The sequence below is a fragment of the Mixophyes fleayi genome, chromosome 10 (genome assembly GCF_038048845.1).
Source record: "Mixophyes fleayi isolate aMixFle1 chromosome 10, aMixFle1.hap1, whole genome shotgun sequence".
NCBI classification, from domain to species: domain Eukaryota; kingdom Metazoa; phylum Chordata; class Amphibia; order Anura; family Limnodynastidae; genus Mixophyes; species Mixophyes fleayi.
This window is the reverse complement of record NC_134411.1, coordinates 103,645,803-103,672,793: the sequence shown is the minus strand read 5'-3', so window position 1 is coordinate 103,672,793 and position 26,991 is coordinate 103,645,803. Positions and strand designations below refer to the sequence as shown.

Below are 26,991 nucleotides of genomic sequence, written 5' to 3'. Positions count from 1 at the left end.
GCTGTGTTTACCTGCCTACTGGCTTCCACTTGTCTGAATGCAGCTTGCCATGTGCAGGAAGTGTGCAGAGGAAGCTAACAGCCGGGGTTCCTGTCCCTTTATTACTCATAACTCACCACAGTCTGCATCCACCTATAGGGGCCTATTTAAGATGCATCGGCAAATATGATAGTTAGTTTTCAACTAACTTTCATATTTATTTAAAAACCTTCACACGACCAGCAGTTCCTGTGAAGTGCAACACTCACCTTTCACTTGCCTCTCCTCTTCTCCCATGTGATGCCGACTGCATAGATGTTTACTCCTTGTAATCTCTGTGCGCATGCCCGAGTTTTTCGGTCGGGCGCATGCGCACAGAGATTACAAGGATCCTGGACTGCAAGAAGGTGAGTCATGTGACAGGGAGGGATGACATGATCCCTCCATACATCCATTGTGCAGCTCTGCTCTTCAGAGCAGAGCTGTTTTCAGTGAAAGTTTTCAGTTATGTTAATGCACGCCAGCTTGAGCTGCCGTACATTAATATGATTGATAACTTAGTTTCGGTCATTGGTACATAGCGTTACTGAGCACTCCTCATAGACTGTTGTGGGGAGTGCTCAGATAAACGATAAGAGATGCAAAGCAGAGATATCTGCTTCGATGCTACAATGATACATACCTATTTTGCGGTTAATCCCCCCCTGTTAAATAAATTTAACAGGGGGGGAAACTTTGATAAATAGGCCCCATAGTATGCTGAAAAAGGGTCTCCACTTTACACGCAACAGACATTTTATAGAAGCTCATTCGGATAAACACTATTCCAATGGCTTCTGTAAAATGGCTCCTATATTGGAGACAGGGGTGGAACACAATATATTTTATAGCATTTGAAAATATATCGTTAGGGCCCACTGTGACAGATACATGCTTAGCTAGTGGATTGTTAACCTCTTACTTTATGGTGTACCACCAGATCACGTGATTCAACAATAGGGGGTTTCTGGGCAATAGGAAACCACCCCTTTGTGCATGCCTGGACCTTGGAATGTTGGGGTTGTGTTTGGTAAAGAGATACTTACATACTGTACATACATACGTAGATCCTAGCAGCGGAGATCATAAGAAAAAACATTCCCTCGAGTGCTGCAAATAGTCCTGACATACACACAAAGCCATATTTCAACACACAGGGTGGATGAGGTTGTTATATCATGTGGCAGTGGTGTGTGCAGCCTCTCCATCCTGATCATTCCACAGAATGTCTCTACAAGCGTGTTCCCATCTGCCTTCATAGAGTGATGCAATTAAGTATACCTCCGGGAAGGACAGGAAAGCAAGTTTTTCATTAAAAAAGTGCAATTTAAAGGCGTATAACTTCAAAACCAGTGCACATATCAGCCTAAGGTTTGGAGGTTTTCTTTACACCCATGACAGCATTTATTATATCAAATTTCATTACAATCTGAAACGGTCAGCTTGAAGCCCTGTGTTGATTTGTGGAATGACCCTCCTTTGCTATTGAAGATGACTTGGACGTTGCTGCATTCTCTTGCAGTGTGATTGTTTTATGTGCCTTAATGAATCAGGTACAGGGTGTCTGACCTCACCCCAGCCTGAGAGTCATTATCATCATCATCATCATCAACATTTATTTATATAGCGCCAGCAAATTCCGTAGCGTTTTACAATTGAGTCCAGACCAGAAGCGGGTACGTGGTTCCTAACAGAATACCCACTGCTGCAGGTGATAAGTGATCTTCCTGGCTCAAATCCACCACTTAGAAAACAGTCTTTCCCTGACACTATACTGGAGACAGGAGGCAGCTAAATGCACATCTATTAAATCAGTCACGGAACAGGCCCGAGTGTGCAGACAGGAGGGGCATGTCCTAACTCATCTCTAAATCACAGCACTAGAATAGAGTTGCCCAGCATTTGTGTGCTTCATGTCAAGGCAGACAGTGTTGTCCTGCATACAAAGAAAAATAACATGGTGCAAATTTCCACCCTTGGCTGGATTTACTCCTGACTCTAAACATGATTATAATTGTATATGATTGCATGGCTCACTAACTGGCAAAAGCTGATATCTCTATATCTGTGGACAACACAACAAATACCCTAACCTCCAATCTCAGTGCCTAGGTGTCATGTGTGAGTCAGAACTGTGCTTTGTTCCCCACATGCAATCTGTATCCAAATGCTGTTACATAAAAACATTTCCAGAATACGTACATATCTCAGACAAGACCCTGCAAAAATTGTAATCCATGTACTCACCATCTCCCGCATTGACTACTGCAATTCCCTCCTTCCTGGTCTTCCCCGAACCAGACCCTCAACGTACAATCTTCCACTGCTGTTCCGCTCGGTCTGCCTCTACATTAGTTTTCTATAGTTTATCCAATCCAATATATAATACTTGTACTAACATACAGGACCATACACAAAACTGCACCAACATACATCTGCTCTCTAGTCTCAATGTCAGGGTCATCCAGCTCTCCAGGTCTATAGGAGGAAACTGGCAGCAGACCAGCCTATACATCTCTCTAGTTGTTAAACCAGTGTGACCATTATGTTTACAGCAATGAATGGGGCTGGGGTGGGGTAAGTGTAGAAAGTAATAACATAACACAGTATTACTGTTACTGAACATTAACCAAGTCTTGCCGGCGCTCTCTAACTTAAAGAAAATGTCATATAGAGTTTCTAACTATGACCAGATGGCTAAGTGACAGTTCCAGTCTCTCATCTATCATTGTCCCTGCTTTTCCTTTATTTCACCTCTGTGGTCATACTGTGGTAAGCCTACCAGTCTCCCACCTAACGCCATGCTTTCTGCCCAGTCTTTTCTGACTACATCCTCACTCTTGGCCCTATTCATGTAAATCATTTTACATGCAGCATCTTGCTCCGAAACTGCACATGATCAGACACAGGCTTTAGCCCAATGAATGCAATGCATGTCTGAACACAAATTACATGATTACCTACAGCCTGACATGCGGAACGGGGGTGAGAAGGGCTGGATGGATGTAGACAATGTGCCGTAAGTGCGTTCCGATGCAGATGCAAGTCCCAGCTTTCTTGTACATTTGTTTTATCATTTGTACCCACTACAGAGCAAGTGTCAGTGATGACTTATAGTGATGACTGGCACAGCATAGTCTTTGTATTAAAGCTACACATATCCTGCCACTAGATAGCACAGAACATGTGTATGCAAGGAAATAGACTTTAAAACACATTGTATGTGCAGTAGGTATTAAAAGCATCTTTATTTATGTATTTAATGTAAAAATAAAACTTGAAAATAAATGTAAATCCATGTTTTATTAATGATTAAACTGTTAAGAGTTGTTCAGTTAGTTTATTTGTGTTCTGATGTCACCATAGATTGCACATACGCTTGTGCGTATCCTGCAGTCTGTTCTGTCTGTCTACATTCAACAAGTAACATTTAGGCAGAGTGTTACTTACACCCAGATTCAAATTGAAAAGTATCTTGAGATCCGCTTGGATTTAAATACAGTCGGAACTATGCTGAAGTTCTATGCTACTTGTTTAAAAACAAAACTTGCGTGCAGGTTGTATTTGAACATGAATCAAGACCTCTGTGTTACTCCTGTCTTGTCTCAGCCTCTCCTCTTCCCATTAGATTGTAAGCTCTTATGAACAGGGCCCCTCTTGTCTTCATGTTTACTCCCACCTTGTCTTCCTGTGTGTCCTTGCATTATGCCTCTTCTATGTTCATTGTGACGCTGTGTGTTTGTTCGGTACCTTGACCATTATGTATTATACTCACTGCATTTTTGCCATAGGGCTTCTTCCATGTTCTGCTTTAAATGATAATAATAGTAGAATTGTAACTCTATGCTATAGTCATTGAATTAATAATTAGGAAGTAGATTGTCATCAAAACTTGTATCAGAACTGAGCAAAGCAACAGATGTGTAAATGGTCAAATCCAGCAATTTCAAATGAAATAAGGGAGTGAAATTGGCAAATAAAATAGTTTTTCCTTTAATGAATGACTTATTTGATCATTTTTCACAGTATCAAAACTAAAGATAAGACGGTCAGTCAGATGTAATATTTATCAGGGTTAGTAAGATGTAATTCTGTTACTTGCTTACAGCTCCTTGAACATCCGTGCTGTTAGGAGTATGTTAAGGCGATGGGCTGGTCCGTCTCGATCTTCCTATAAGACGTTGTGTAAGCCTCTACTTCTGGGATGATCTGGGGACATTTACAGCTCAGAATGGGTTTCCTTTTCCTTCAGCAGCTCCTGCATTTTCTCAGGAAGAATTGTCGTCCAGAATTTAAATTTTTCAGCTTTCAGTCCTTCTGCAGGAACCTGCTCCAAATTAATTTTCAGGTAACCTTCGTCTTGGTCGTATTGAGGCCAGTTGATAAGCCCCGGCCCATTGGGATTACTGAAAAAGATAAAATCAGAGATTGTTTAACATAAAAAAAAAAGAAGAAAAGCGTCAGAAGAGATTAGCGTCTCAGATACTAAAATAAAAATAAAAAAAATGTGGTCTGATGGGCAAACAAACTGTATACACTGAATGCTATATGCAGAATAACAGACGGAAAGAAGTTCTGCTTATCTAGACAAAGAAGTAAGCTTAATTACAATGAAATGTGATAAATTGTATAGTTATTGAGGTACAAAAGTGTCAAGGTTTTTTTGGTTTGTTTTTAAAATTTAACACTTAAACATACTATCAAATTTCATATTGTGGCCAATTCTAGCCATCAAAGGGATAACTGCTGTAATAAAATTTGCCTATTAGTCTCTTTACCATCCATGACTTATTGCAGACAGAACTGCTGTAATACTTACCCGCTCCACGATCCTCCGCTCCGCTGGCCGCCTGTCACTTTTGGTTGCGGCAGTCCCGGCGGGGAATTCAAACTCCTCCTCCGCCTGTATAAAGATTGCGCTCTGACACAAGCCTTGTGTCAGAGCAACAGGTTACTCACCTGACTCCTGCCTTCCTGCGCCTGCTTCTGTGTCTGTTACTTGGACCTCCTGTTGACTACTCTGCTAGTGTGTACCAGACCCGGCTAGAACCTCACTACTCTATTGGATTCTCCTTTTGCACGGCTGTCATCTGCTATCATGTACCAAAGCCGGCTAGTTCCTTACTACTCTGCTGGAATCTCCTCTGCATGTCTAACAGCTGCGTCTGTGTACCCAAACCACCTGCTTTCAGACTATTCAGCGATTCCTCCAAAATCTCCTGCAGGTATCATTCCTGTATTATATTACTGCTTCTTCTATCTGTCTCCCATGTTATTAGTCTTAATCAGGGGCCACGACCTGCAGTTTCACAGCAGCCAAGCCCATCCTGCCTTGCGGGAGTTCTTGGTGAAGACCTGAGAGGCTGTTAGACTCCGGGCCCTGCTGTCACTCCATCTACCTCTCCGCAACTCCGCATTTCCAATCTAACCAAGTTTGATGGTGATCCTAAGTTTACCGGGGTTCCTTAAATCAGTGTGCAGTACAGTTTGAGTTGCAAGCGGCCAACTTCCCCACTGAAAAGACAAAGGTAGCTTTTATTATTTCTCTTTTGTCAGGACAAGCCCTGGCATGGGCCTCCCCACTGTGGGAGGGCAATGATCGTTTCCTCCAGAATTATAGCTCCTTTCTGGAGACGTTCAAGAGAATATATGACGAACGTCTACGTCAAGGAACATTAACCCTGGGTCAATATGCCATCCAGTTCCGTACTTAAGCTTTGGAGCTACGGTGGAATGAGGAGCTACCCTTTTCATGAAAAACAGGACCTTAGAGGAGACTATAATTTAATTTGAGTCAAGAATGGGGATGAATGGAAGACAGCTTTTAATACGCTAGACAGTCACTTTGAATACAATGTAATGCCCTTCGGGCTATGTAATGCATCGGCAGTGTACCAACACTTCATGAATGAGATCTTCAGGGACTTACTTTATCATTCTGTAGTAATCTAATTAGATGACATCCTTATTTTCTCTTCTGACTTAAGAACCCTCCGAGAAAATCTTTTAACTGTTCTGAGGCGACTCCGGCAAAATCAATTATTTTGCAAGTTGGAGAAATATATTTTTGAGTCTAAACAGCTGCCATTCCTGGGTTATTTTGTTTTCGGTTCTGGACTTCAAATGGACCCAGAGAAACTCAAGCCTATTTTGGACTGGCCCCATCCCTCTGTCTTAAGACAACACAATGGTTTTTGGGATTCACCAATTATTACAGACAGTTCATTCAAGGCTTCTCTTCTCTGGTGACACCCATCACCGCCTTGACAAGACGGTCCGCTAATTCCACCTGAAGCAGTGGAAGCTTTCTCACAATTTAACTTTTACTTCTGCCCCTGTCTTACAACAGCCGGATACTTCTCGTCCTTTTATTATGGAGTTTGATGCATCTTCTGTCGTGGTCGGGGCTGTCTTGTCACAAAGATCTTCTAAGGAAGATTCTTTCCCTATGGATTTTTCTCCTGAAAACTGTCCCCTGTAGAAAAGAATTACAGAATTGGAGACCGTGAGCTGCTTTCCATTAAACTAGCTTTAGAAAAATGGAGACACCTACTGGAAGGCGCTTCTTTTCTTGTAACTATCTTTACCGACCACAAAAATTTGCTGCATCTCCAATCAGCTACTTGTTTAAACCCACGACAAGCAAGATGGTCCCTGTTTCAATATACAGATCACTTTCAGACCAGGAGTTAAGAACATCAAAGCTGACGCTCTCTTGTTCCTTTGACACCTTGGACCAAGAGGAGCCAACAAACTAAAATATATTCTTGATCCTAAAAGTATTGTGGCAACTTCGCCCACACCCAAGCAATTCCCAGAGGGAAGACCTTTGTGTGCCTCTTCACCTTCGTGGTAGTCTTCTTAAATGGGCCCATGCCTCTCGCTTCGCCGGTCACGCTGGCATCAAGAAGACCAAGGAACTCATTCTCCGCAACTATTGGTGGCCGACCTTGCCCTCTGAAATTCATCAATATGTCTCCTCCTGCACCATCTGTGCACAAGGTAAATCTCCTAGACAAGGCCTGTATGGGTTCCTAAACCCCCTTCAGGTGCCTGATCGTCCTTGGAGCCATTTATCTATGGATTTTACCACCAATCTTCCCCAATCCAGAGGATATTCAGTGGTCTGAGTAGTCACGGACCGCCTCTCCCGAGCAGCTCACTTCATACCCTTAAAAGCTCTTCCATCGGTTTCTTCTTTAGCCCAACTATTCATTAAAGAGATTTTCCGGTTGCATGGATGTCCTGATTAGATCGTTTCGGACCGTTGCACTCATTTCGTGGCTAAATTTTGGAGAGCCTTTTGTCATCTCTGTGGAATCAAGCTAAAATTCTCCTCCGCTTACCACCCTCAGACCAATGGTCTAACCGAAAGAACAAATCAAGAATTGGATAAATTTCTAAGATGCTACATTTCACCAACTCACGATAATGGGGGTGACTTGCTACCCTGGGCCGAATTCGCCCACAACAATTTATCTCATGAATCAACTTCTGTGTTACCCGTCTTTACCCTCCAGGGCTTCAATCCTAAACTCCCTCCTTTCTCCAATCTTCTTCTAGCGTTCCAGCGGTAGATTCTTTACTTCAAGACAGCTCCTCCCGGTGGACTCAAGTCAAACCAAATCTAACTAAAGCCTCTTTTTCCAATAGAAAATTCTTTGACAAGAGGAGATGGCCTTCACCCCTACTTAAATCAGGAGATATGGTATGGCTGTCCACGCGGAATCTTCAACTATGAGTGCATTCTAGGAAATTCTCCCCTAGGTTCATCGGTCCATTCAAGATTTTGGAAGTTATCAATCCTGTAGCTTTAAGACTTGAACTTCCACTTACCTTGAAGATTCCAAATGTATTCCATGTCTTTCTACTTAACATGGGAGACAGATAGAAAGTCTGAAAGCAGGTGGTTTGTGGTAATTAATAAATTCACCTTTTTTTTAGAAAAAAGCCTCCTGCTATTTCTGTACAAAATCAAGAATTTGAAGTCAAGGATATTATTAATTCTCGCATCTCCAAAAGAACCATTCAGTTCTTGATTGATTGGAAAGGTTATGGGCCAGAAGATCGTACTTGGTTTCCGGCTCGGGACATTCATGCACCTCATCTCCTAAAACGTTTTCACTTGAGATTTCCCAACAAGCCATTTAGGGTGTCCAGAGTCCACCCCTAAAAAGGGGGGTACTGTAATACTTACCCGTTCCACGATCCTCCGCTTCGCCGGCCGCATGTCACTTCCAGGTTGCGACAGTCCCCATCATGAGATCTCTGCCAGGGAATTCAAACTCCTCCTCCGCCTGTATAAAGATCGCACTCTGACACAAGCCCTGTGTCAGAGCAACAGGTTACTCACCTGACTCCTGGCTTCCTGTATCTGCTCCCCGTGTCTGTGTCATAAGGGATGGAGGTAAAGGGGGGGGGGGGGGGTAAAACGTAGGGCTAGAAGTTGTGATTACACAATCTTGTGCAGTTTTCAGTGGATTACCGCATTAGTTAATAATAAGGCTGTTTATTAATATAAGATCACAGCAGATATCAGAGAAATCTTCTGTGCGCCCAGCCTCATCGTTCACAGATCCAGTTCCCATAGGGGTCTATCATTATGCACTATTTATCTGACAATGGCTTTAGTTGTTCAATTCTATGGAGAGGACATCACATGAGAGGGATCTTCGGAAGGTTCCTCCTCCTCTCCCATCGCAAATCTTCACAGACCATTAGAACCTGTAAGTAAACTTATTGCGATCACTTACTACAAACTATTCGCCGGGTCAGGCTCCTAACGGTCAATGTTAATAAATAGGCATGTTATATAATTTCTTATTACTGCGATAACAAATGATAACTGGTGCAAGGAAAATACATTTGGTCAGAAATAGACCCCTAAGTCTCCCATAAATATGAGTCTCCTGAGCACTACGCCTCCTACACCTCAATGAACATAAAGTGTCAAAGGGCGATATGGATTCTGTTGGGTCAGAGCAGACATGGGATAGAAAACACATCTGTCCGATGGCTCCAGATCGACCTGTAACCTCTTTACGGTTATATTTGCTGTTTAGAAGACTCTTATGCTCCCAGTCCACATCTCACCCCTTTAATATTAGTATTTGATACTAGCGCACAACCTATGACAACTGAGCCACTGGATTTAGGTAAAGAGAAGAGTGAATGTAGATGGGGCCTTGGTAGTACAAGGGCTCTGGATATTCAGTCACAATACTGTGGTCTCTGATCTTTTACCAAGTATTGGGGCTCAGACAAGTGACCCCACAGGGCGCAGATACCATGTCAGGACCAGGGGAGATCAGCAGATATCTTACCCAGTGCGGGCAAAGTTGGCCCAATATTTCATGACTTTCTTACTCAGAACCTTTTCTTCTTCCTCAGCGGCACCTACAGAGACACAATAAAGGTGTTAGTAAGACCACAAAACAACATGCAAAATAGATCCCTTCTATGTGTGTACGACAGACAATAGGTGGGTGCACTCGGGTGTTTCTCAGGTGTGAGAGAAGCCAGGAAGATAAAACAATCTATTTAATATGAGCTGTCAGACAGCGCACAGCAGCAACATGTTCCTCCTGGGTGTAACCCATAGACCTTGTCACAGTGATTTGGAGGAATGGGACGCTACGTACCGATACCTGATGAAGGCACATTGTTGCTCTTTGCACCGTCTTATGTAATAAGCCCCATTGAGGATTATAATATAAATAAAATAATCTCCATCAACTTTTGTACTTTTGCTGACGTCTTAAATCAGAATTGGGATGGTGCTAATTTCCTGCCACATTAAGTTCCATTAATATTCCCCAAACCCATGGTCTGCATTAAATGAAGGATAATATTATTCTGAAATCTGTGACGTCACCGTCACTGGTCCCCTCCACTGTTCCCAGCGATTGAGGCCCAGAGACAGCTGGTTTCTCCACCTCTGTTTACTCATCACGTCTGTTGCATTATGACACCTCCTTCCTTTATCTACCTTGTCTGGTCTGGTTTTATGACCAGACGTTACTGATCTCCATAACTTTATTACTGCCAGATTCTATCCTACTTCCTGCCTAGACACCATATTGTGCCGGACTTGTGCCAGGCATTCCTATAATATGCCCATTTCAGGGCTCCTCTCAGCCTTTAGGGAAATTACCTGTGAACATTAGACCGCCTTTCAGAAATGGCCCTCCTATAACAAAGAACAACTCATCTCCGTGGTCGGCCTTCACAAACGCTGGCTTAGAATCCTTAAAGAATGAGAGTCGGTGCTGGAATTCATAGAAGTAGACTGGGTGACCGGCATCTGTTGGGCAGGAGGTGAAGTGTAGTGATCATGGCACAATATGAAGAATCAAAGAGACATAAAACATAAAGCTGTGCATTCAATAAATGAGGAGGAATACCCTACCTCGTAACCTTGCCCCCTCTTCAGCTGGGACAGGGGGTTGGGCACGTCACAATGGGGGCACTGCCACATCGCTAGGGGTGTGTGTGGTCCCATCCCTGGGGGTGTGACTAGCGCTTTTGAAGTAACAGGCTGCCCCGTACTCTCCTGCCCTCCCCTCCAAACACCAGTCACTCAACGTTACCCAATCACTGCTGCTCTGACAGGCAGATAATACCTACCACTTTACCCACCCGCGGGACAAAACGTCTCGATCAGGATGGCAGGACAGAACCCTCAAATCAGGACTGTCCCGCGTAAATCGGGACAGTTGGGAAGTATGGAATAGAAATTTTGGATTAAAGTGGACTTGTCACCAGGTCCTACCATGTTATATTTTTGCTCTGCACAATATATATTAAGTCAAAAACATGGTTTCCCTAGAACACTGCTTGCACGGACTGAGCATTGTATTCTGTGCACTATACTCTCTCGCGGCCAGGCTTCTTCCAGAGCACACAGGAGAGCAATGTGGTGTAGAGCTGGCTCAGGACAAACATACTACAGTATTAAAGTTAGACTTAGGAGGTGAGCTGGGCTGTTAGAGTAGACAGCGCACTTCCGGGCCGGCTTCCTCTATAGTTCACAGCTCTCCTGCGTCCTGGAGGAAACCTGCGTGGGAGAGAGAATGGCGCATAAACGGATATCTCCCAAGTGAACATAGCGCTAGGGAGAACCTGGCTCTTCTGCTAACAAAATGAACATCACAGGACCTTTGTAACAGGTCCCTTATAAGTTGTCTAACAGAATTTATTTCCTAATCTCCACATTATATAATGTCATATCACAGTCATTTCCTCTTCCACTTAGTATGTTAATGAGTAAAAAATATGTCCGAGTAAAAGTTTTGATGATAATAGAGAGTATTTATATATATAAAGAAAATTAAAATTTTCTTAAGGAATGAAACTTTCTATAAATAGAAATAAACTGCTATAGATCCACATTAAGCGTGTATCGGTCTCGTACCTCGGTGATATTTAGCCGTCTTCAGGGCCGGTATTACAAACATGAGGTCTCCGCACAGATCCACAAAGCGGCTGCGGATTTCTGCAGGATCAGTCGCATCGCATAGATATTCCTCCAGCAGCAGAGATGAAGCGCTGGACAGTGAACCCTGAAATATTTTTAGATATTTTCAGCTGCGACCTCAGGTTCCGTAAGATCCAGAACATGGGACACATACGGCAACAGGAACTGCCTGAGACAAACAGGGTGAAGTGGGATTGTGACACTTATTTCACATGAGGAATCAAAGTGAGACAAGCTCAGCTCTGCACACTATGCAGGTTGTTCTCCCCACAGTTTTTCCCAAAAGTTTTTTCTTAAAAACAGATAACAAATAGAAAATCGGAATCAAATAGAAAACAATAAACGTGACTCTTCAATCCTGCGTTCTCTCACTTCAGGGCTTATAACTTAATTACAGTTTTACATCTCTTTTCTAAATTACTGTTCATTGGAGCCCTATTGATGTCTAAAGTCATGAGAGTGTGAGGCCGTAGGCCTACTGAGGACTACAATGAAGTAGAGCACTAACCGGTATTGGCACTACTGAACTAGTAGGTGCGGAGTCTAACGTACCCCTGGTATTTGCCAGGGATCCCGGCAAGGAGGTTTGGACTTTGCTGCACAGGGCACGCAGGTCGGTCCTACTAGCCAGTTGCCGGTGTAGTGTAGAAGGGTCAGACGGTCCGGGTCAAGCCAATCGGGAATGCAAGGTACCAGGGAGAATCCAGAGGAATACTCAATTAGCCAAGGTTGCAGGAACAATATGGGTCACACAGATAGAAGGGATGGTCGCCAAGCCGGGTCACAACAGGAGAGCAGGTAAACTGGGAGAAAGGTCTGGGAAACTGAGCAGGAAGAACCAGGAACACTAGGTGAAGAACCTGTTACTTTGGTACCCTAATTGCACCAGAGCCAGGTTTAAATAGAGCAGTATAGGCAGGGATTGGAGGAGCCAGGAGGTGGCTCTAATGAGTAAAAGTAGCGTCCCATTGCCTAGCAACGGGACGGAGCAGCGCAGAAGCCATGCTTCGTCCCGACAGGTGGCAGAGGCGGAAGCCGCATCGCGTCTGTTACTGGGCAACAGAGCGCTGCGGCCCCCGGAAGACATGCGTCCGTCCCCGTCTGACAGGAGATCAGCGGGGACAGCGCCTGTCAGAGAGTAAGAGGACACTGGTACTGTGCCACATTTGTACATGTGACTTATTGCATAAACCGCACCTAGATGGCCCAAAAAATGTCCCATTTAAGTGCATGGTCACGGCCTCCTCGATGATCGGTCAGTTTCTCTCCTCCAGACTGTGTGGACACTCACTACCCCGCGATAGACTCTCCCCTTCAGATGAGATGAGGGGAGCAGGTACAAGACTGAGGAGAGTAGGAGGGATGTAAGGAGAGCTAAGATTTCTAACACATTGTTCCCTCCTGCAGTATAATAATTATATAATGTGTCAGTGACAAAGTACTTGAATATCACACAGACTGTACAGATCTTACCAGAATGGGGGTGTTTTTTAGCATTACATGGGCAGCTTCTCTATCCATTCCATCTCTAACTCCGGTAATATTCATGGCCTGCCAACAAAACACACATCAATTAACACAGATATAACATCCCCGTGTCACAGATTCCTATTATCACAATCCTTACCTGGGGTAGCTGCCTCCTTCCAGAATTTCCCCTCGCGTGCACATTGTGCTCACTGACATAACTGAATCTGTATGGTCACTAGGATCCTCGGGCTTTGCTAGGTTGGTGCAGGTTCTAAGGTAGAGCCAACGAGGCTACACACTTAGTCACAAGGGCTGTATGCTTATTTGTAACCATATTAACTATTGTATTCAAGACAATGTAACTACTGGTAATGCACGTAAGATGCGCACAAACAATTCTACATCCACTAGATGAACATGTGTCCAGTCATCCAGGCGTCCCTACTTCCGTTCTGATATAGGACTGATGCCATCATGGAATCACTTGTCACATTGTTGTGTTGAGTGTCTGTGACCCAGTATCCTACCTATACCTTCTGGTTACGGAGCCTGGCTTGTACAACTTCCTCCCCAGCTCTGGCTTCTCATGACTACCCTCCCGGGTCTGAATGTATGGACTTGTCTTACCACTTTCTCTGACATTAACTTGTTTAATCCAGAATCCTTTCCTCCCAGTACCGGCACTTCCCATAAACACATCAGACGTGTGCACAAGACCTGGAGGTAACCGAGTGGGTAAACATATCTATCTTTATGGGAAAAGAAGCTGGTAGAGGTGGAGAGCACACTGTCCCCGACACTCATGTTTATGGCGCTCTACACACCAAATGTGTTTCCATCACAAATGTAAGAAGAAATGACAATAACTTTTTCTAACCAATTCCTCACCATATCCTGGAAAACCCTTTATTATTATTATATGTAAGTAATATTGTACCATTGGAAGAATCCAACCGAATTCCTGTTCCGTTACGCCAGTCATAAATGAGACACTATTAACCTCCTTATCAGATAAAATCTGTTCCGCAGGCTTCGGAAGAAACACCCCATCGATACTTCCCCACAGACTCAGGAATTTCTGCAGAGATAGATAATGGTCATGTCAGAAATGCAGGTGAACCCCAACTACAGAGCCCCTCCCCAAAGAAACGTGTGCAGATTCTAAATGATGGGAAATGTAACACGATTTTACTGTATTCATCATGGCCTAAGTCAGGTAAACATTTTTCGTGTTTTATTGTGGGGGTCATTTGTTTGGTTTGCAGGAAGACCAGCACTCACAAAAAGGGAGACACGGAAGGCAGAGTGCCCACTGTAAGCACTAGGATGGTCTTCCTGTGTGTGCTTAATGCCTGCCTTCTGAACCAATGTTTCTTAGTAGCTGTAATTTTCTCTCCAGTGTTTGGGAGAGAATAATACCTAGCTTTGATTGTCCTGAAAGAGTTGCTGCCTCTACCTACCATGTGGGGTGTGTTACAGTATTATGGTCCATTTGCATATGCTTCCCGCAACGCCATTGGCTGCTATCCCTCCCTTGCCAGCATGGTTTTATTATCATCACCTACAAATACCAGGCCTGCAAATCCTTTATGAATGGTATGAAGTGAGAGAAAAATAAAGTTGTGATGGAAGACTGCTGCTAAATCACTGTCTCTCATGTGATCACTGGCATGGCTGCAAGCAGGCAGAGGGCACCCCACATATCTCTGTTCCCTCATCTTGCCCCTGCTGGAGGAGAAATACGAGACCATGTAATGAAACTATGCTTTATTCCTCTTCAAGGTTTCATTTATGATGCAACATTACGGTTTGTGTGTCTCTGAATCAGAGGATCTATTAATATTAAAGATAAACCGAATGTGAACAATACTTACAGGAAGTCTGGTGTGCATAGGAAAAGTGCTTCCCCTATAATCATGTCTTTATTGTACATAAATTATGTCCTAATTTACTAAATTAATGTTTGCATACAGTATATATTTATGAATGTTAACAGTCACTGTTTTATATGTAGCAACCAGTAATATACATTGAAGGCTTCTTTAAGTGAAAGGCGAGATTCTTATGGATGATACTAATTGATACAACATTCTATTTCTGCCCAGTGTGATATTCTAATATTGGACAATGTGATTTACAGTACCAGGCTAGAACTTATAGAGATGATCTCTTCTTCAGATTTTAACTTGAAACAATCCACCAATGTATTCTGGTCACAGCCAGTCACGTTTGCAATTATCTGCAGAGAGAGAGTAATTTGGTTACAAGAAGAACTGCAATGATTTCAAACAAGATGCATCTGAACACTTTTTTGAAGTAGATGGGGATAGAGCAACTTAAACTAAGCAGATCACAATATTTACAGCAGCATAGAGCATTAAAGGACCCAAGTGTGCAGACCTTGTGGAAGGCAATGGAATGTCCACTCATGATTGTATAAGTGAGGGCTGCATATTAAAGGCAGTGTCATGATGTGAGGAGGGGAATGGAGGCAGCAGGAAGCCACAGATTGAGAGTTATATAGTGGAAGGAGCAGGGTCCCCAACAGCACAGAGTAGGGATGTCAGGCTTCTGTCACACTGATACAGGAAGCCACAGACTGAGAGTTATAATGTGGAAGGAGCAGGGACCCAAGCAGCACAGATTAGTAGTTTATCTTTCCCCAGGAATTGATGGATCTTTGTGCAAATGGTACAGGAAGGATGTGGATGCATTAGCCACCAGGTATCGGTATTGGCTGGTGTAAGAAAGCCGTTATTGGCACAGTAGTTGGCGCTATAAACACAGACGGGGTAATTCCATTAGAAGGAAAATATACTTACATTTCTGATAAAAATAACTTCCTCGACAGACTTGGCCATCAAACCTGGCATGATGGCTACACCGCTCTCCGCAATGGCTCTGTGGAATAAGCCTTTGGCTAAGGGAGATAGCACCTAAACATGTGAAAAACACAGAGGGGGGAGAAGAGATGAGAGCTTAATAATCATGTTTCCAGAATCAGGATAAAAGGATATTTTTATATCAGTAGGTTTGTCAGAGCACTATACACTCATCAGTCACTTCCTGGGTGAGCTCTTTACATGGAGAGACAACCTGCACGTAACGTCTGGTATTCTGAACTTACAAAGATACCTGTGCTGTCTAGTATCATCATCATCATCATCATTTATTTATATAGCGCCAGCAAATTCCCTAGCGCTTTACAATTGGGAACAAACATTAATAAGACAATACTGGGTAATACATACAGACAGAGAGGTAAGAGAACCCTGCTCGAAAGCTTACAATCTATAGGACAATGGGAGTTAGAAACACAAGGGCATGTGCTACATCATATTGCACAATGGACTAGCCAGACTGCAAAGGTAAAAATACTGAGTGGGCTGTGTGTGTTGCAATGTTGGTCAGAAGGTTGTTGTCTTGCGTTAGCAGTGTAGAGAATGGCAATAGGGTAATCTAGGGAAATTAAGATGATGGTTGAGGAATATCATAACCTTGTCTGAAGAGGTGGGTTTTCAGTGAACGCTTGAAGGTTTGAAGACTAGAGGAAAGTCTTACTGTGCGAGGGAGGGAATTCCACAAAGTATGTGCAGCCCGGAAAAAATCCTGTAACCGAGAATGGGAGGATGTGAAGAGAGTGGAGGAGAGACGTAGATCTTGTGCAGAACGGAGGTGTCGAGTAGGGAGATATTTCGAGACAAGTGAGGAAATGTATGTCGGTGCAATTTTGTTGATGGCCTTGTAGGTTAGTAGAAGAATTTTATATTGGATTCGTTGAAATACAGGCAGCCAATGTAGAGACTGACAGAGTGGCTCAGCAGAGGAATAACGGTTTGTAAGGAAAATCAGTCTAGCCGCTGCGTGCAAAATAGATTGTAGGGTTCAAGTCTGCCTTTGGGAAGACCAGTAAGGAGAGAATTGCAATAGTCGATGCGGGAGATGATGAGTGCATGAATTAATGTTTTTGCGGTGTCTTGTGTCAGATATGTGCGTATTCTGGAAATGTTCTTTAGGTGTATGTAACATGATTTAGATATAGAGTTGATGTGGGGAATAAACGACAGTTGTGAATCAAGGATTACACCTAGGCAACGAGCTTGCGGGGTGGGATTTATGGTCATGTTATCGACAGAAATAGAAATGTCAGGCAGGAAGCTTCTGTTCTTGGGTGGGAATATTATTAATTCAGTTTTTGAAAGATTGAGTTTGAGTTGGCGAGAAGACATCCAAGATGACATGGCAGAAAGACAGTCAGTAACGCAAGACAACACAGATGGTGAAAGATCAGGAGAGGATAGATAAATTTGTGTATTATCCGCATAGAGATGATACTGAAATCCAAAGGAGCTTATTAGTTTTCCAAGAGAAGTGGTGTAGATAGAGAATAGCAGAGGACCTAGGACTGAGCCTTGTGGAACTCCAACCGATAAAGGAAGCGGAGCAGAGGTGGATCCAGAGAAATTAACACTGAAAGAGCGATTAGATAGGTAGGATGAGAACCAGGATAGGACAGTGCCTTCAAGACCAAGGGATTGCAGCGTTTGTATGAGGAGAGAGTGGTCAACAGTGTCAAATGCAGCAGAGAGATCCAGGAGAATTAGAAGAGAGTATTGGTTCATTTTTTTTTGCAGTGATCAAATCATTGACAACTTTGGTCAGCGCAGTCTCTGTGGAGTGTTGAGAGCGAAAGCCTGACTGAAGATGATCCAATAAGTTGTTTGCTGTAAGAAAGTGTGTGAGGCGAGTGTAGGCAATTCTCTCGAGAAGCTTGGAGGGGCATGGGAGCTGGGAGATGGGGCGGTAATTTATGAGAGCGTTAGGGTCAGAATTCTGTTTTTTTAAAACGGGAGTAATCACTGCATGCTTGAATATAGATGGAAAAATACCAGTAGAAAGAGATAGATTACAGATTTTAGTTAGAGGGGGAATGAGCACAGGAGACAGGGACATACCCATTTGTGAGGGAATGGGATCAAGAGGACAGGAGGTAGAGTAGGAAGATGAGAAGAGAGTAGAAACTTCCTCTTCATTTGTGGGATCAAATGAAGAGAGAGTGCCAGAGGGTGCTACAAAGGAATTGAGCAGATTGCTTGTCAAGGGAGATGATACCATTTCAAGCCTGATCTTATCTATTTTGTCCTTGAAATAGGAAGCGAGATCCTGTGCACTGATGTTAGTTGAGGATTTGGGGCGGGAGGATTCAGAAGAGAGTTAAATGTGTTAAAGAGGCGTTTGAGGTTAGAAGCCTGAGCATAGATGAGAGATCGGTAGTATGCTTGTTTTGCAGTGTCCATAGCATTTCTGTAGGACTGGTAGATATCAGTATATGTGATGAAATCATTAGAGGCACAAGATTTACGCCAGTGACGTTCTGCTTTACGAGAAAGTTTTTGTAGTGTTCGTGTTACTGTAGTGTGCCACGGTTGGCAACAAATTCTACGCGAAGTATGTAGTGTCGCTGGAGCCACTTGATCCAGAGCAGTTGCTAGGGTTTGATGAAAATGGGGTACTGCCCGATCAGGGGAGGAGAATGTAGAAATTGGGGAAAGAAGGTGTTGGAGAGAGGTGGAAAACTGTTGAAAATCAATAGCGTTGATATTCCTGCGGGTACGAGGAGGCTTGGAAGAGTTTGACACCAGGGAGGGTAAAGAACTGGGGGTGAGCGCGTAGCTAATAAGGTGATGATCCGAGAGGGGGTAAGGAGTGTTAAGGAAATTAGAAAATGAGCATAGTCTAGAGAAAACAAGATCAAGACAGAGGCCATCCTGATGAGTAGCAGATTCAATCCACTGGGAGAGGTCAAGTGAGGATGTTAGAGAGAGTAGTTTGGAAGCAGCATTGGAACGTGGATTAGAAATAGAGATGTTGAAATCACCCATGATGATGGTGGGGATATCAGTAGATAAGAAGTGAGGGAGCCATGCAGAGAAGTGTTCAAGAAATTGTTGGTGTGGACCAGGGGGGCGATAGATGACAGCAACACGCATGGAGAATGGGTTAAAAATCCTAATAGCATGTACTTCAAAAGATGTGAATGTGAGTGAAGGGATACTTGGTAGAACTGTGAATGTGCACTGTGGGGAGAGAAGTAGTCCAACCCCCCCTCCTTGTCTGCCTCCTGGTCTGGGGGTGTGGGTGAGATGGAGACCACCATGTGAAAGGGCTGCAGGTGAGGCAGTGTCTGAATGCGTGAGCCATGTTTCTGTTATTGCTAGAAGGTTGAGGTTGTATGAGAGGAAGAGATCATGTACGGAGGTAAGTTTGTTACAAACAGAGCGTGCATTCCAAAGGGCACATCTAAAGGACTTTGGAAGAGAGGGGAGACAGATGATGTGTTTGAGGTTTGCCAGATTTCTGTAGTGTTCAGATATATGTGTGTGGAAGAAGTGAGGGGGACCTGGATTAGGTGATATATCACCAGCTAATAGAAGCAGGGAGGAAGAAAGGTAGGAAAGATGATTGTAAGATGTGTGTCCTTTTAGTTTCTGGCGGCAGGGTGAGGCTGTTAAAGTTATTGAATTTAAATAGCAAAAGAGTTCATGAGTGTTCACTAGAGGTGAGTGAAGTAATGAAGGGGCAATGTGGACACAGGTGTGTGTTGCAGGAGGGGTGAGGGATGATATAGTCCTAAAGATAATGCCATGAGAAGAGAGAAAGAAAAATATTTTGGCAAGCATTGGGACTAGTAGTCAAATAGCAAAAATGAGGAATTAAAGGAATTGCCTAATTGCAATGTCCAGTGTAATCAGATAAGTAGTGTAGAGCTAGGCTGCAGTAAATGTAGTGTATTCCTGGATGTCTGGATAGTATAGAGTAATGATGTAGGGAGCCATGTGGGGGAGTGGGTGGAAGTGTTGAATGGAGAGTAATAAAGAGCAGATAATTGAGTAGCTGAGATTTTACAGACTCATGAGAGAGGAGATTGGTTGAAAGACAGTATAATTTCTTCCTACTTGTAAAGGGAGACAAAGCTTAAATAGAATTGAAGTACAGTGGTGAGATAGGGGACTGAAATAACTGTAGCATGGGAAGGGAGTGGTTGAGCAAGTAGTACAGCAGTCGGATTAAACAGAGTGGATTTTGCATTGAAAACAAACTGACAAATAGAACAAACTTTCATGAGATGAGAGGAAAATGAGATCAGAGTCCAAAACAGTCCTCATGTTGCATGTAGCTTGTAGCCAGAGTGAGTTGAAAACATCAGAGGTAGAATAGGGAATTTCAGGTGAATACTGACTGTTGTCCTTGTGTAGCTGAGTTAATAGGCAGAAAGTTCTTCTCCTGTTTCCTTCAGTTTAACTCCGGTATAACTCCGAATTATGCTGTTTAAATTTTTTGTTTCACACTTGTATCTATACACTTGTATCTATACACTTGTATCTATACACTTGTATCTATACACACTAACTAAGCAGCCATCACTGGCTTTGCAGCCATTCTACTATGAATATATCTGCTTAACAGACACATGTGATCAGAGTACTTCAATCAAGCCCTCAATTAACCCCCCCACCCAACAAACCTTAGCAGTAAAATGTTTAAACAAACAGTGAAAGGACAACTTGCAATAAGGCTGTAGTAATTACCATTAGAAATAGTAGTAAATAGTAGTAAATAATTTGATTTGTTCTGTAAAATAGAGCGATATTTTAAGTTATGCTCAGTCCTAGAGGTTCTTCTCTCATCTTTAGATTTCTGTCTGTCTGTCGGTATGTACTAAATAAACAGATAACACCCACCAGACTTCATTGCTAGAATATGAAACTACTAAGCTACATGAGAATCTCTCTATATAACCAAGTTATTTTAGTAAATAGAACATACCAAGGCAGAGACACTGACGGCCCCAGCAGAGTCCCCAAATATAGTGACAGAGTTGGGGTCACCTCCGAAATCAGCAATGTTATTCTGAACCCACCGGAGTGCCTCCACCTGATCCAAGAATCCATAGTTTCCAGGCGCCCGTTCATCACCGGAGCTGGGACAGAGAATCACAGTAAGTTTGTACCAACTTTCTGATCTGATCATCTGGCAGGAAATATATAAAAACACTTCAACTTTCAGAATTTTTTCAAAGAAATGATGAAATAATGTTGTTTCCCATTTATTAGTATAAACCCAAATGCAAACCAGTGTGGGCATTTATTATGTAGCACAAATTGAATTCAAAGGCAAAATCAATGCCATGCATGAAGAACTCTCCTTTCACCAGATTTCACCCCCGTTCTCCAGCAATCACCTACCTACCCTCAGTTCTTCCTCTCTTGTTACTGAGGGCCAGGAGTTCACACTTCTCATCTTCCTTCTCAATCTGTCTTCTCAAACCCATTCACTCTCAACTTATACCCCAATTCCCAATACTCAAGATTTCTCCCGTGCTGCTCCCCACTTATAGAACCCCCTACCCCACCTGACCAGACTCTCCTCCAACTGTCAATCTTTCAAGCACTCTCATAATCCCCCTCTTCACTATAGGCTCTCCCACCCCCATATCATACTACTGCCTCTGCATGTTCTGTCAGCTCCAGTCTCATGTCCACTCCAAGTACCACTATCTCTTAATGTCTCAGCATCGCCCTCTCCCTGTAGACTGTAAGCCTCTCACTGGCAGGGCCCTATCTATTCTCTGTCTCACGTCTGCACCTGTTCTGTTTTAGGTATATAGTTTGACTGATTAAAAATTCTGACTGTACAGCGCTGCAGAATTTTATGGTGCCTAACAAACAATGATGAATTACTGTGTACATTTGTATGTTACAAGCAAAATGTGAGTTACCTGAGAAAGCCCAAGATCCCCAGTCGATACTGGATAGAAACAACAATAACGTTTTCATGGGCACTCAACGCTGAGCCCTCAAACATCATAGCCCCTCCGATCGACAGAGCACCTCCATGTATAAATACCATCACCTGGGCAAAAGCATGAAATGTAACGTTACATTAGTGAAATACAAAGATCTGCACGTGTCTGTCTGCAAATTCCCACCTGCCCATTACGGGAGGGCAAGAAACCATCCAACATTTCTGCTTCTCTGTACACAGTAAATGTACCCAGGATTGGCAGCACCCATAGGAATGTCCAGAACAATTGTTAATATCACAGAAACAGCTGATGCCCTCTTTCTCCAAAAACATGGTATATAAGAGGAGTAATTGGAGCACTAGGCCGGGGCCCCAGATGTTACTCAGACCCAGCAGCGCAATTATGACCTGTAAAATAATCTGTGTGTGACACTTGCTTTATACAATAAGGTAGATTGGCTTCTGGCATTTTACTAAATTGGATATATTTGTGGCTCATATCTGACATACTCGGAGATGGGGGCACATTTCCAGCCCTGTAACGGTGATTATATTATCTTGTCATACAACATAAACATAATTTGAGCTAATAATATATTTGTGATCTACAAATATGTATTCATTGGTTAATTAAAGCATTAAATATTCATAAAATATGTTAAACTTTACAGGTGATTTCACTATCCATCGCCATATCCAAATTCCCAGACCATCTGCTCTTCCACTCAAGGAAACGTTATTATCTCAAGATTTCTATACAATTTATATGAAAATATAATACATAGAGTAAAATATAGTATATAATGCAAAAGCCAATATCAATATTTAAAAACATGCATATGCAATATATTATGGCAAAACCTAACAAATATAATTAAAATAATAATTAAACCATTAATAAATCTGTGACTGATTCCTAAATTCTGTGCGGTGGACATCTTGAAGTGGGCTCCGGTGTCAGGAGGGTTAATACCTGGTGCTGGAGGGTTTAATTCACCAGTGCTAGGCTTCAGGGAGTGTAGGACTGTATGTTTTAAATTAATAAATGTAATGTATGGGCGCTGTGACGCTAGTTATTAACCGTCGTGCGACGCCGAAAGGGTTAAGTCCCAACGCTGGGAGTGTAAATATATTTATTTTCATATTGTTTATGTAGTGATTTATTATGAGACTTGGAGCCAACTTGGTTCTGTAACATTTCTGAAGAAAGGAAATCCCATGCTAATTAATCATTTTCATCTGAGAGTGACCAACACATCTTTTTAGCCTGAATGCGCAGTAGGGGGTTGTTATCCTGTTATCATGTGTGTCCTGTTAAAAGAGATAGGGGAACTATCTGAATAATGTAACAGCAGGTCATTTGGGATATCACAAATTGATGTAAATTTTGTTAAGTTTAAATGGCACTAAATCCAAGTTTAAAGAATGTATTGCATCCTGATGCTAAACATTGAATGTGATATTTTGGACGTTGTGGTGCCAGGTATGGGCAAGCATCTGATTTACCCCCTGCCAACACGTGTTCCAGAAACAGTATAAAAAGAGCTGACTTTTGTATTTCAACTGTTATATACCATCTGTACTCTTGAATGATCACTAATACCTCTTACTAGTGTGTAACAGTCTTTTTAAGGACCCTTGAGCAACAAACCATTACTGCTTGAAGATTCTGCCTGACACCTATTGCCAGCTGTATCCTGTGACCGACAGATAAAAGCTTACACTCTAATCTGTTCCCCGGCTGTCCTGTGTTGAACCCAGCGTCTCTGGGACCGATCTGCTCGCTACCCAGCAGTAAGCGGTCAGGAGGTACCAGCCAGCCGACAGCAAAGAGGTGCTGCAGCAGCTATACCAACTACCCAGAAGTAATCAGTTCCAGGTGCCGGTGAAGGAGCCCGGTGGTGCAGCCCTATCCTCCTACAGCTATTGTGCAGTTAACATTCGCAAGTTGTTGAGTGTCTGGTGGTCAGTGACACCACTAGGACTGGTCAGTAACAAACAGTAGCTGACGGTGAGAAAGCAACGAAGATACACTGTATAAGATCCACCCAGACCGGTCACAATATGTATTTAAAGCAATAGCCAAAATCAATATTTACTTAAAGAAATATATTCATATACAATTTTATTATGATAAAACAGTAAAAATATAATTAAAATAATTAAGAAACCATTAATAATACATTGTAATATCTTAGGTTAGAGTGCCATATTTACAGCTAATTTCACATTGTCCTCTCGGTCTGCTGGGGTAAAGATATTCAGGTACAGACAGTCCTCCGACACGGGCGGTAATGTAATTGTGGCCTTAACCATATCTAGTAGTTGTTGCATGACCTCTCTTCTCTGCAGACACCTGTAGACAGGATGATGAGAGTTTATGTATGAGACAATTAGACCAAACCTGAGGCCAGATCAGCATCTGCTGAACTTCATCCATTCCCCTCCTGTATACTTACATGGGGGGATTTTCCGTGGCCTCTCTCACAGAGCTCCATGGCTGGGGGGGTTCTGGACTTGCAAATCTTAATGGACCAACTGGAGGCTTTGCAAAGGGAACACCATAGAAAGCGTGTACAGTTCTGTCCGTCTCCTTCGCCGATACCGTCTTCCCTCGGAGAGTTCCGTACTGTGTCTCCAACAGGGGCCTGTCCTCCTCCTGTCCTAAAATCACATCCACAATAATAGTGTGTGGACTGCTAAGTCCAAATATTGCACAGAAAAACAGCTGCTCCAATGCTGGATGTATTAATACAGGTATTCTAGGCAACTCCCACGTTTCAGGATAAGTGACCCCACCAGCGTTGTACCTCATCTTCTCTATGCGTAATCATCCTCGCCCACATTTCAAGTGCAAACACCTTGTCAGTTACTAAGACAAACCAGCCCTAGACCGGTCAGCACAGTGTAGTATTACCTAGGGAAATGGGATGGGGTCCGCAAATAGAAATGCAACCCCCCCCCCCCCCCCAACCCGCCTCTCGGTTTAACCAGCCGCCCGCTGATAGGACTAGTGCTCCTCCCACACTCCTGGGGCGGTTGGTTTGGGCAGGGGTGCCCAGATGGGGGGGATACCTGATCCTGCCTGAGGGGCCCGGCCTTCCACTGGCAGCGAGCAGCCAGGAAATTACTTTTCATTTTTCCATTACATTTTAGTCCTGTAAATCAGGGAGAGCTGGTAATTATGTAACATACAACTTTGTGTGTTACAGGTCAATGGCCTCACAAGCTGTATAGAGAAATAATTGCAGAGATAGTAATCTTGCAGGCAGGTCTTTCTTATCTCTCTGTCTGTATTACTAAGTATTGTTTTTTATTACTAAGTTTGTTCCTAATTGTAAAGCGCTACAGAACTTGCAGCCTCTATATAAATAAATTATGATAATGCTGCTGAGGTCATGGATCAGTGCAGCAGAATCTGCCTCTTGTGTTAGTTCAAGCATCATCTTTTGTTACTAATTTGCCTCATTTTCATATAAAACTCTTTATTTCTTCACCTACAGGTTGCTTCAATAATAGAGCAGGTTATGTAACTTCTACACTATCTTGGCAAGACTTAAGTTAGTGCAATTTATTGTAATTCTGAAACAATCTGCATCTAAATAGGAAATAATATATATTCACAATGCAACTAGTGTTAGATTACCCTTTCTGTTACTGCACAGACCCCGAGATTCTCACACACACTGATACATTAGTAGCTGCATAGACCCCGAGATTCTCACACACTGATACATTAGTAGCTGCATAGACCCCGAGATTCTCACACACTCTGTTACATTAGTAGCTGCATAGACCCCGAGATTCTCACACACTGTTACATTAGTAGCTGCACAGACCCTGAGATTCTCACACACACTGATACATTAGTAGCTGCACAGACCCCTAAATTCTCACACACACTGATACATTAGTAGCTGCACAGACCCTGAGATTCTCACACACACTGATACATTAGTGGCTGCACAGACCCTGAGATTCTCACACACACTGATACATTAGTAGCTGCATAGACCCCGAGATTCTCACACACACTGATACATTAGTAGCTCTATAGACCCCGAGATTCTCACATACTCTGATACATTAGTAGCTGCATAGACCCTGAGATTCTCACACACTGATACATTGTAGAACAGACAATCAGCATTTTGCCTATCCTAAGTACAATGTAACTGCCACCTGTGTGGCCCTTCAGTTAGAGCCATGAAAATCATGTGATGTTTCTCACCTGTTACCAGAGCCCCCAGTGTGAGGGTGAACAGTATAATCCCTCTCATCATTGTCCCCATTATTCAGGAATGAGCAGTGCTTGCAGCCCAGGAAGAAGATCTCTGGAACTATGAATGAGAGAATTGCTGTGGGCTGGAATTTAAACCTCTGGGCAGAACTATAACATGACTTGTGATTGGCTGCTAAAGATAAACTCTAAGGGCCTGATTCAACAAATGCAAAATGAACATAAGATGCGTTATTTAAAAACCGCACGTACATCAGGCATATGCACATCCATATTCAACAGGAAGTGGATATAAAGATACATCTGAATTCAGGTCTAGGTCCGCTCTGCTCTAGCAGACAATACGTCCAATACAGGATACGTCCAATACATATGTGGAATTTCAAGTCCCAAAAGAACGCACAGAAAAAAAAATTCAATAACATCACCTGTTATAGCCATTAATGACAAAACATAAAAAAAAAATGTTTTCCTTGCATAAACTACATATATTAGGATGTTCTTAATGTCGACTGCACATAAAATACATAAATACATACAGTTGCTCCTGATAAGGGCCACCATCAGGGGTGTATGGCCGGTACAGCTATGAACAGCCCAGACAGATTAGGGGCCCATACAGACCCCTCCGTCTGTCCGGGCCCCCTGATCTGTCAAGGGCCCTTAGTCTGACCGCCTACCTGCTGCGGCTCCCGGGTAATTGATAGACTGGGAGCGTGCTGTGCGGCGACATCATCTCTGCGCGCTGCGGTCCCTGTCTTTCAGTGACCAGGAGCCGCTGCATTGTGTGAACAAGAGGTAAGTGAATTGCAAATTTATAATGATTTGGGGGTGAACATTTATTCTGATAGAGTAAGGGGGAGCGAAGCACTTACTGTGATGATGGGGGAGCGGAGCATTTACTTTAATCAGTGATGTGAGCGGAGCATTTACTGTGATGAGGGCAGGTGGGTGGAGGCATGTACTGTGATGAGGGCAGGTG

The 26,991-nt window shown here is 43.0% G+C and overlaps 1 protein-coding gene across 1 annotated transcript; it reads right to left on the bottom strand.

The window, feature by feature from the left end:
* Positions 1–4,003: 4,003 nt before the first annotated feature.
* Positions 4,004–26,137, bottom strand: LOC142104612 (pyrethroid hydrolase Ces2e-like). The gene is made up of 13 exons (XM_075189389.1): positions 26,001–26,137; positions 24,229–24,433; positions 23,987–24,125; positions 21,744–21,877; positions 20,792–20,945; positions 15,787–15,900; positions 15,108–15,203; positions 13,902–14,042; positions 12,968–13,045; positions 11,432–11,579; positions 10,172–10,321; positions 9,342–9,414; positions 4,004–4,424 (listed from the first exon to the last, which is right to left on the bottom strand). Exons 1-13 carry the CDS (start codon positions 26,059–26,061, stop codon positions 4,238–4,240), a joined length of 1,680 nt encoding a protein of 559 aa, XP_075045490.1. The 5' UTR covers positions 26,062–26,137; the 3' UTR covers positions 4,004–4,237.
* Between the last annotated feature and the right edge of the window lie 854 nt (positions 26,138–26,991).

Excerpts from the sequence above, each read along its gene's own strand:
- LOC142104612 (XM_075189389.1), bottom strand. The coding sequence starts at position 26,061 with ATGGGGACAATGATGAGAGGGATTATACTGTTCACCCTCACACTGGGG. Across the intron at positions 15,901-20,791 it reads CCGTCAGTGTCTCTGCCTTG|GTGCTATCTCCCTTAGCCAA; the intron begins GTATGTTCTATT and ends TCACATGTTTAG. Across the intron at positions 15,204-15,786 it reads AAGTTATTTTTATCAGAAAT|ATAATTGCAAACGTGACTGG; the intron begins GTAAGTATATTT and ends CTCTCTCTGCAG.